The sequence below is a fragment of the Xenopus laevis genome, chromosome 3L (assembly GCF_017654675.1).
Source record: "Xenopus laevis strain J_2021 chromosome 3L, Xenopus_laevis_v10.1, whole genome shotgun sequence".
NCBI classification, from domain to species: Eukaryota; Metazoa; Chordata; class Amphibia; order Anura; family Pipidae; genus Xenopus; species Xenopus laevis.
Window position 1 is genome coordinate 160,947,744 of NC_054375.1, and position 10,412 is coordinate 160,958,155.

Below are 10,412 nucleotides of genomic sequence, written 5' to 3' on the forward strand. Positions count from 1 at the left end.
AATTATATTGTGTTGTTTCTAAACTTCTTCGAGACATAGTGGTTAGAAATTCAAATAAGGGAGGAGCAATAGTCATCTTAGATAGGGATTATTATGAACAGGATATTACATTACAACTAACAGATCAGACTAATTATACAAAGTTGGACAATGATCCGATGTCCTGTTTTCAAAATAAACTTAGGAGACTATTAGAATATGGCAAATTTGAGAATATCCTGAGTGAGAATGAGATGGAGTATATATGGCGCCAGTTTCCGAAAATACCCGTCTTTCATACCTTCCCCAAAGTTCACAAGAGTCTTGAACAACCTAAGGGACGCCCTATAATTGCTGGGATAGGCTCTCTAAATGAAGGGTTAAGTGAATACATAGACAAAATGATCCAACCGATGGTAGTACAACTGCCCTCCTTTTTACGAGATAGTGGAGATGCTATTAACAAATTAACAAATATTGAGTGGAAAGAAGGATATATGTGGGTGACGATGGATGTCACGGCCCTATATTCCTCTATTAGGCATAGTGATGGGATTTTCGCATTACAATATTGGTTGAAAGAAAAAGGTCTTTATACAGATGAACAAAATGAATTTATAATAGAAGCAGTTGAGCATCTGTTGACGCACAATTACTTTATGTTTAACAACGAATTTTACTTACAGCGGTGTGGGACAGCAATGGGGGCGCGGTTCGCGCCCTCATACGCCAATTTATTTATGGGCTGGTTCGAAAAACATCATATTTTTTGTAAACAATCTATATACAGTGCCAATATAAAGGGTTATTACCGCTTTATTGATGATTTAATAATAATTTGGGAAGGTACGGAACTAGAGTTGAAACAATTTATTGATTACTGTAATAATAATGACAAAAACATATGCTTTACGTATAATTGTGATAAGAATACAATAGAGTATTTAGATATACAATTTATCACTAAAGGTACTCAGATAGATACTGATATATACAGAAAATCTATTAGCAGAAACTCTTTGCTGAGACGTGAAAGCAATCACCCTGGACCTCTCTTGGAAGGCATCCCAGTGGGCCAGTTCATACGTCTAAGGGTAAGGCCACACTAAGCGATAGCGCGGCGATTTGACTCGCCGCGACTATTCGCCGCGACTTTCAATCCTCAATCGCTGGCGAAACTTTGGCGCTGGCGTCTATGGGAAATCGCGCAAAATCGCCAGCGTAAAAACACACGCGGCGATCTTTTTTCTATTGTCGCTCAAAATCGCCTAGCGAGGCGATTTCGAGCGACAATAGAAAAAAGATCGCCGCGTGTGTTTTTACGCAGCGATTCCCCATAGACGCCAGCGCCAAAGTTTCGCCAGCGATTGAGGATTAAAAGTCGCGGCGAATAGTCGCGGCGAGTCAAATCGCCGCGCTATCGCTTAGTGTGGCCTTACCCTTAGACGTAACTGCTCCACATGGGCTTCCTTCCACGACAGGTCCATGGAATTGTGGGATAGATTGATATCTAGGGGCTACAGTACAGAATGCATTAAGAAAGCCTATGAAACAGCAGTACTCAGTAATAGAGCAGAGCTTTTGAAAAATAAAAAAGGTGGCTATAAAAATGAGAGGAAGGTATTTGATAAAAGCAGAATGAAATTTATCATTACATATAGTATGGAAGCGAGGAAAGTTCAGAATATAATTTTAAAACATTGGGGGATTCTAAGATCAGACCCTATTCTGACATCACTTGATTTAAAGAAACCTCAATTTATTTATAGAAGAGCAAGTAATTTATGAGATATAGTATCCCCGAGTATGCTACCTAATAAAAAGGATAAAACAAAGTGGTTGAATGCTGTTGGAACATACAGATGTGGTGCGAACATCTGCAAATGTTGTAGATTTATAAAAGTGTCCAAGGAAATTCAGAGCAGTAAAACTAAAAAAATATACAATTGTAGATCGTATGTAAACTGCAGGACATCCAATGTTATATATCTAGCAACATGCCGCTGTGGTAAACAATACGTTGGTAAGACTAAGAGATGGTTGAAGGATAGAGTACTTGAACATCTAGCATGTATCAATAGGCTAGACATATCCTCAGCTATAGCGGAACATGTGATACAAGAACATGAAGCTAATGAATATTTTGTCTTTCCAGGCAATTGAAGCAGTTAAACTGGGAAAGAGAAAAGGCGATATAGATACATTGTTGTCTAAGAAGGAAGTCAAATGGATGACCTTATTGGATACAGTTACACCATTTGGGCTGAACAGAGAGTGTGAGATAAAAGCCTTTATTGGATAGATTGTTATTAATTATTTTGAAATTCGTCTGTTAATATTATTTATTAATTCTATTTTACATAATTAGGAGATTTAAAAATTGAACAGAGCGATATCAATCTCTCCAATAAATGTTTTTAGTAATAATAATCCAGGATAAACTAGATTTGGCCTTTTTTAAAAAATTCCCTATCTATTATATTATACTGTTCTAACAAGAAGGTGGAAGTTAAGTAAGTAATAAACAGAAATAAACGAAATCTTTTTTAAAGAAAGTTTACGATAAATATAGTGATACATTAATTAGATTTCTTGATACTATAAGGGTGTGTATTTTTAATATCATTAGAAATATAAAGTTATATATAAATGAATGAAAATGCACTTTCCTCCCCCCCCCCACCCCTTACTTTTTCACCAACAAAAGTATATCACTTGATCACTTATGCACTTTTAAATTAAATTATTATGGATAATAAATTGAACATAAAGGGGTAACTTTTTTCAAAAATTAATTATTATTATTTATTAATTATAAATTATTAATTCAACATTCTTATTCACATATATGACAACATGGTATAAAGTAATTGATGTATATAATATGTGTATTAACCAGGAATTCCTTTGAAATAATTGATTGCTACTATGACACAGAGATTTATATGTTCTAGTTTATTTTATATTTTATATTTCATGTATAATTTCAAACACTTGTATATTGCTTTGTGAGAATGTTCTTCCCCTTTGATTCACTAATGATATGCATATGTGTCACTATTTAAGCGCCTATACAGGCATGCACTAATCACTCTGATGAAGTGTCAGGTTTACTGACACGAAACGCGTTAGATGTAACCCCCCTGTACAATTTTAATGCGCTCAATAAAGCCGAAAATTTGATATTCAAACGCCAGACTCCGTTGTTGCTTTGAACGGCGCTCCGCAGCGATACCACTAAAGTAAGAGTGAAGCCGGCTGGAAGGAGCCGAAGTATCGCGAGAGCTGCGGCTGAGCAGGAGCCGGCGTGTTACGGGTGAGCTCCGCCATTAGCCGCATCTTTCTTTCGTTTGTTGTTTCTAAACTATTTGTTTATTATTAAGATGAATTAATTTCCCCAAGGATTGGTAATTACCCTAAACCCCAGACTCTCCTGGAGATTTCTCAGTAGGTTTCCCAGATGTGGTTGTTTCTGGCACCGGTTAATAAAAGGAGATCTGTTCTTCCCTGTCCAGTCAGTATCTGGGGTGGTTCTGGTAGGTGCAAATCAGGTGAGTATAATATTCCAAGAACATCTTTCCTGTAAAGTGATTTCATTGGAAAGAAATGGTTGGGATTGTGTTAGCAAAATGGCAGGAGAAATACAGAGCAGGTTACACATTGGGAGAAGCTCATGGACATCTTCCTATGGTTCCACAGTATCTGGGGTGGTTCTGGTAGGTACAAATCTGGTGAGTATAATATTCCAAGAACATCTTTCCTGTAAAGTGATTTCATTGGAAAGAAATGGTTGGGATTGTGTTAGCAAAATGGCAGGAGAAATGCAGAGCAGGTTACACATTGGGAGAAGCTCATGGACATCTTCCTATGGTTCCACAGTATCTGGGGTGGTTCTGGTAGGTACAAATCAGGTGAGTATAATATTCCAAGAACATCTTTCCTGTAAAGTGATTTCATTGGAAACAAATGGTTGGGATTGTGTTAGCAAAATGGCAGGAGAAATACAAAGCAGGTTACACATTGGGAGAAGCTCATGGACATCTTCCTATGGTTCCACAGTATCTGGGGTGGTTCTGGTAGGTACAAATCAGGTGAATTTTCATAGAACATCTTTCCTGTATAGTACTGTACTGTGCTGCTCTGTATTATAGGGTCAGTTTTATAGTGTCCCATATTCATCATCAGCTTCTCAATTGGACCTTTTACCTTCTTGTGAAAAGCATTTGCTATGAGAGCCTTATAATTGCCAATAATCCAGCCTGCAAAGAATAAAAATGCTCCCCTCCCTTTCTTTTGTGATTATCACTTTTAACTGATTTCAATACCCAAAGAATCTTCTATTTCACACAAAGGATTGTCAGCTCCTGCGTGCATTCCACCAGCTCATCTGAATTTTACATCATAACTATCATTTTTTATATTTTCCTACAAATAGGACCAAGATGAATCATCTTGCTACGGTTTAGTCTTGGCCTGTCACTCCTGGGACGTCTATACAGCCCTCGCAACCCTACCGTGGTCGCACACTCAAGAAGCCGCCAGCAGGTGCAAGGGCTGTAGAGACAATGTGACAGGCAAAGCTGCAAGACCGAGCCGCAGCAAGCAGGATGAAGAGCCGCATGAGGCTCCGGAGCCGCGGGTTGCCTACCCCTGATCTATACTATGTGAATATCTCCACTATCAGTAAGCTCCAATTTGTTAATATTGAGTATTGTGCAGTATAGTGTGACAAGGAGATCCCCAAACAGCAATTGTAGTAAAATTACATTTATATTCTGATTGGAAAATATTCACATAAATCAGAAAAGAAATAAAAAGAAATCAAGATTTATACAGCAATTAACAGTAATTATTTGCCAATAATAAATGTAATAAATGTTCAGGAACAAGGGTGTATATGACATACGTGTAACGTACGGAATCCCAAAACCCGGAGAAAACCCCAAGGTCCTGGTCATGACACTTCTGCCTATAACAAGTGCCTTTTGCTTCAGGAGGAGCCCTCTGCTACTCACATGCCACCAGGTTGTAAAGTGAGAGGAACAAGGGGCAAGTTCTGGGCACACAAGGGAACCATAACGTATACAGGAAGAACGAGGAACAGAGACAGTAGTCAGGATAAACAGGCCGGGTCAGTACCAATCAGTAACGTGGTACAGAGTCAGGATCCAGAAGAGTCGTCCAACAGGCAAGAGTTGAATCCGGCTGGGATACAGCAAAGGTCAAAACAGGCAGGAACAGTAAATCAAACAAAGATCTCACCCAGGAACTATCTGAAATAGACCTACGTTGGGTAATGTAAATGTAATGTAGGGGGTTTTATAGTCAGACTAATGGCTTACACTGTGTAATGATATTAACTTACCCTGGTGGTCCAGTGGATTTTCCTGGTGGTCTAGGGACGCCCCCTGCTGCATGGATGTTCTTCCCATCAGCGCAGGTTCCACTATGGTGCACACGGCCGCGCGCTTCCGGGTTTATGCGCCGGCGTGATGACGTCATTGTGCAATGGTGCGAAATTCAAAGTATTTAAAGGGGCTTTATAATTAAACACATTGACCATTGTTAGGTTCTATTAGTTAGTTCCTTGTGCTTAATTCTACTTGTATCCTGCTTGTTCTTCTGGTTTGACCCTTGCCTGTTACCTGACTATTCTGACCTCTCCAAGCTGACCCTTGTCTGTCTGACTATTCTACACTCTCCATTTCTGATTCTGGCCTGTCTGACTCTTCTTAACTCTGCTTGTGCTGGCCCGGCCTGTCTGTTCCACGCTGTATTGTCTGGTCTGTGTTCCAAGCTGTGTTTCTTCCATCCAGTATCCTTGTGAGACGATCGTGCCCCTTTGCTCATCCAGAACCTTTAGCTTTGCTCCTCTCTTAGTAAGACCTGGTGGGATCCAATTAGCTGAGGGCTCCTCCTGAGTTGAAAGGCGGCTGTTAAAGGCAGAAGCAAGAGCCGAGACCAGGGAGCCCAGCGTTGGTTCTGGAGTTAGGGCGCCGAACGTGACACACTGATCACTTGTGGCCAGATTGGCAAAAGGTGAAACAAGCCATATCTACTTGCAATTAGAAGGAAAGTAATAGCAGTGAATCAGAGCCTTAGCAGCGGTAGCACAGAAACACCTGGTCCCTGGTTCAACTCCAGGCAGATGTTACAATATCACAAATATAATTACTATTAATTCTGTTCACAATTTGTATAGCACATTTCTCCCATTAATGCAAATGTTTATTTTCAGACCAACCACAACACCAATAACAAGAAACACAACAGTTGAGCTTTTGTTATTATTATTATTATACTTTACAGTGTGATTGAGTTTTACTTTTCTCCAATGAAACGTACGCAGTTTATGTAGACTAATCACAGCAGCAATCACATTGGTAAGATTAGGACTTTTATTATTATACTGGTCAATGTATTTCTATTTCCTCTTCAGACAATGAATGAGAAGAACCAGACGTTGGTCAATGAGATTGTTCTCTTGGGATTTCAGAATCTCCACAACTTCAAGATCCCCCTGTTCTCTCTGTTTCTTCTGATTTACATTATGACAGTTTGGGAGAATGTCCTCATCATAGTGTTGGTGTCCTCCAGCCAGAACCTCCAGTCCCCCATGTACTTCTTTCTCCAGCAGTTGTCCCTCACTGATCTACTGGCATCTACAAATATCATACCCACCCTGCTCCAAACTGTAAAAAATGAAGGAACAACAATTTCTTTTTTTGACTTTATAACACAATTGTATATTTTTGGCGGTTCAGAATCTTTTGAGTGTTTGCTTCTAGCAGTAATGTCCTATGACAGATATGTGGCCATCTGTATCCCACTGCGTTACACTTCTATAATGTCCCCCAGGGTTTGTGTTACATTAATTCTCATATCATTGGCTCTTGGCTTTGGCATTACAATGATTACAGTAAATCTAATAGGGACACTACAGTTCTGTGACCAAAATACCATTGACCATTTCTTTTGTGATTTATTTCCTCTTCTAGCACTTTGCTGCTCAGATACCTTCTTAGTACAACTAGAAGCATCTATAGTTATTATCCCTGCTGTTATTTCCCCCTTTATACTCATCACTGTATCATATATGTGTATTGCCCATGCAATCCTAAAGATAGTGTCCAATACCGGGAGACAAAAAGCCTTCTCCACCTGCAGCTCCCACTTGGCTGTGGTCTCCATATTTTATGGGACTCTCATTGCTATTTATGTGGTTCCATCCAGAAACCAATCACAGACCATAAGCAAAGTTCTGTCTCTTTTATACACCATAGTCATTCCTGTGATTAACCCAGTTATTTACAGCCTGAGAAATAAAGACATGAATGATGCCCTTAAGAAACTATAAGTAAATGGAATATAATGTTTGGATAAACACCTTCAGACTTCAGACCCAAAGGGCCCACCAGAAGACCTGACCCCCAAGGTCCCACTGTGACCATACACCCCCCCACCCATAATGATCACTACCACCCCCTGCCCCCTCTGCTGCCAATATCACTGATGCCACTTCCATACACTCACCTGCTGAACTGACAGCTTCATTGTAATCAGCTTGAGAAAGGAACTAAAATGTTCTGAAAGTTTGATTCTATTAGTTAGCCAATAATTGTATCACATTTATACCACTTTTGTTATTTTTTATTTCGACTTTTACTGACTAACACAGTACAGCAACATTACCTGCAATGTCCAACAATGGAAAACCTTCTTCCCAACTGCTCTTTCACTTCTTGTATTCCTGATTGGATTTGGGAATGGTCATTATTGCCGTGGTTTCTTAAAGGGGACATATACCATACATTTTAAGAATGCACTAAAACATGGGATCTAATGTTAAATTGAAGGATTCATTATTACTATATTACCTTTGCTGGTAAAGCCTGAACAGTGCTCTGGATCCACCCCCTGTTCCTACTTCCGGCACCTGAATCAGCTCAATATCTCTAAGGTGTCGCTACTTCCACTGAAGGAGACTGGGCCGGCAGCTTGAGGGGAGGGGCTTGAGGAGGAGTTGATGATGTCATGCTCAGTCCTTCCCTGCTGCTCACAACTGTGTCCCGCCTTCACTTCAGTAACGATTGTCTCCAATGTACCATCCCTGTCACCTCTCGAGCCTCACTCTGTCTCCTAAATCACTGCTGTCCTGCACAACTCATCTACTAACTCTATCACTTCTATTTCTTCAATCAAACAAAAAGTCAAGTAATCCATAAGTGGAGGGCTTCCATCACCATTCTCTGTTTCTATAACTTTTACACCCGACACTGGGAACAGAGACACAGGGAGGAATATGGGAGGAGTTCAGCCTGTGACCACTTCCTGTAAGAGAACATAGAGACACTCCCACTCCTCATTTCACTTTAAGCTCTGAGGAGAAAGGTTCTCTCTTCAGCTTTGATATAATAACATTTTTAGTAAATAAAATACTTTCACATCATTTTTTCTTGGCTTCATTACATATTGTAAGGAAAGCTGAATCGTATAACTGAATATGAACATTATATGAAATGTCTGTGTAGGGGTCTGCTAAATTAGACACCCCTAATTATATTGGCAGGCAAATCCCCAGTGGTATAGACGCCTAAATGGGTCCTACCAGGGGACCTATTTCATTATTCTGCCTCATGCTATGCCCCTGATGTTCTCAATAGTGACCAGTAGATGGCACTGTGCTAAAGTATAAAACCCTTTGTAGCCATGCACTCAGGGCCCATCTTGTGCTGGCTCTCGGCTGAGCAGGCAGGCAGAGATCGAGTGGAACCTAGACAGATGAGGTCTAGTAAGGATAGGCTACTCACCTTTATAGGTCACTGTAGGAGAGACAGATAGTCAGGATATTATAGCCTTATAATACAGGCAGGGGATGAACTTTCAAAGTTAAACTATACCATGGAACAATGTAGGTCTCTATAAAAATATATTGCATGAAACAGTTCATATGTAAAACTTCATCTAAATGAAACATTTTCATAATAATATACTTTTTAAGCAGTATGTGCCATTACATAGTAAGTTGGGTTAAAAAAAACATATTTCCTGATTTTAAGATACAATGGGACCAGTCCCTGGATCAACTTGTAGTATGAGCTCTCTCCCATATCCCTGTATTCCCTCACTTGCTAAACACCATCCAAATCCAATGTATCAGCCTGTACCCCTGATTCACTTCCCAGCTCTCCCTGTAACACCCCTTTCCCTCCTCTAATCTCATTGGCTCCCTCCTGTCTGCTGGGAGGAGCTACTGGTGAATAAAGCATCCGACCCTTCCTTGTACCTATCTAATGTATCAGCCTGTACCCCTGATTCACTTCCCAGCTCTCCTTGTAACACCCCTTTCCCTCCTCTAATCTCATTGGCTCCCTCCTGTCTGCTGGGAGGAGCTACTGGTGAATAAAGCATCCGACCGTTCCTTGTACCTATCTAATGTATCAACCTGTACCCCTGATTCACTTCCCAGCTCTCCCTGTAACACCCCTTCCCCTCCTCTAATCTCATTGGCTCCCTCCTGTCTGCTGGGAGGAGCTACTGGTGAATAAAGCATCCGACCCTTCCTTGTACCTATCTAATGTATCAGCCTGTACCCCTGATTCACTTCCCAGCTCTCCCTGTAACACCCCTTTCCCTCCTCTACTCTCATTGGCTCCCTCCTGTCTGCTGGGAGGAGCTACTGGTGAATAAAGCATCCGACCCTTCCTTGTACCTATCTAATGTATCAGCCTGTACCACTGATTCAGGGAGACAATTCCACATCTTCACAGCTCTCACTGTAACAAACCCCTTCCCAATATTTAGCCAGAACATCTTTTCTTCTAATCAGAATGAGTGACCTTGTGTCAGCTGGGAGGAGCTACTGGTAAATTAATCATTAGAGAGATTATTATATGATCTCCTTATATATTTATACATATGTAGAGAAGTGTTATTTGCCCTTTCCCTAACTGCATAACCCTGTGACTTTAAATCTGGAGCCACCAAAAACATGGCTGCTGCTTGCACTGCAGTGAGACAGTTTTCTGCCACAGCCTGGCCAATCAGCAAGAAGGATTTGCTTCTGACCTTGTGAACTCTCTGAAAGAAGTTTGGAGCCAAAATGAAAGTGAGGCTGAGGTTAAGCAGGAAGAAGAGAAGAAGAAAGCATGGTCTCTGCACAGCAGCCTGAGATTTCTTCTCTCTGCTGTAAGTGTTCCTGCTGATTTATCTGAGTAGGAAGCCAGGGATTTCACCTATAGAATATTTACCCATATAGGGAATCCCATAGTCAGAGCACAGGGAGTTAGTTAACCCTTTCCAGTCAGCCATCATAGTGAGTGGAACTATTGCAGCTGAGCTATTGCTAGGGGAGTAATCCCTGTAGGATAGATAGGAGATTTTCTTACCTGATAAATCCCTTTTGCGTAGGCCCTACCTGTCAGTGCAGGACG

General features: G+C 40.6%; 1 protein-coding gene across 1 annotated transcript; it reads left to right on the forward strand.

Moving 5' to 3' along the window:
* The first annotated feature begins 6,421 nt into the window (after nucleotides 1–6,421).
* On the forward strand, nucleotides 6,422–7,448 carry LOC121401199 (olfactory receptor 5G3-like). Its single transcript, XM_041585534.1, has one exon. The coding sequence runs from the start codon at nucleotides 6,422–6,424 to the stop codon at nucleotides 7,334–7,336; it is 915 nt and encodes a 304-aa protein (XP_041441468.1). The 3' UTR covers nucleotides 7,337–7,448.
* Nucleotides 7,449–10,412: the final 2,964 nt, after the last annotated feature.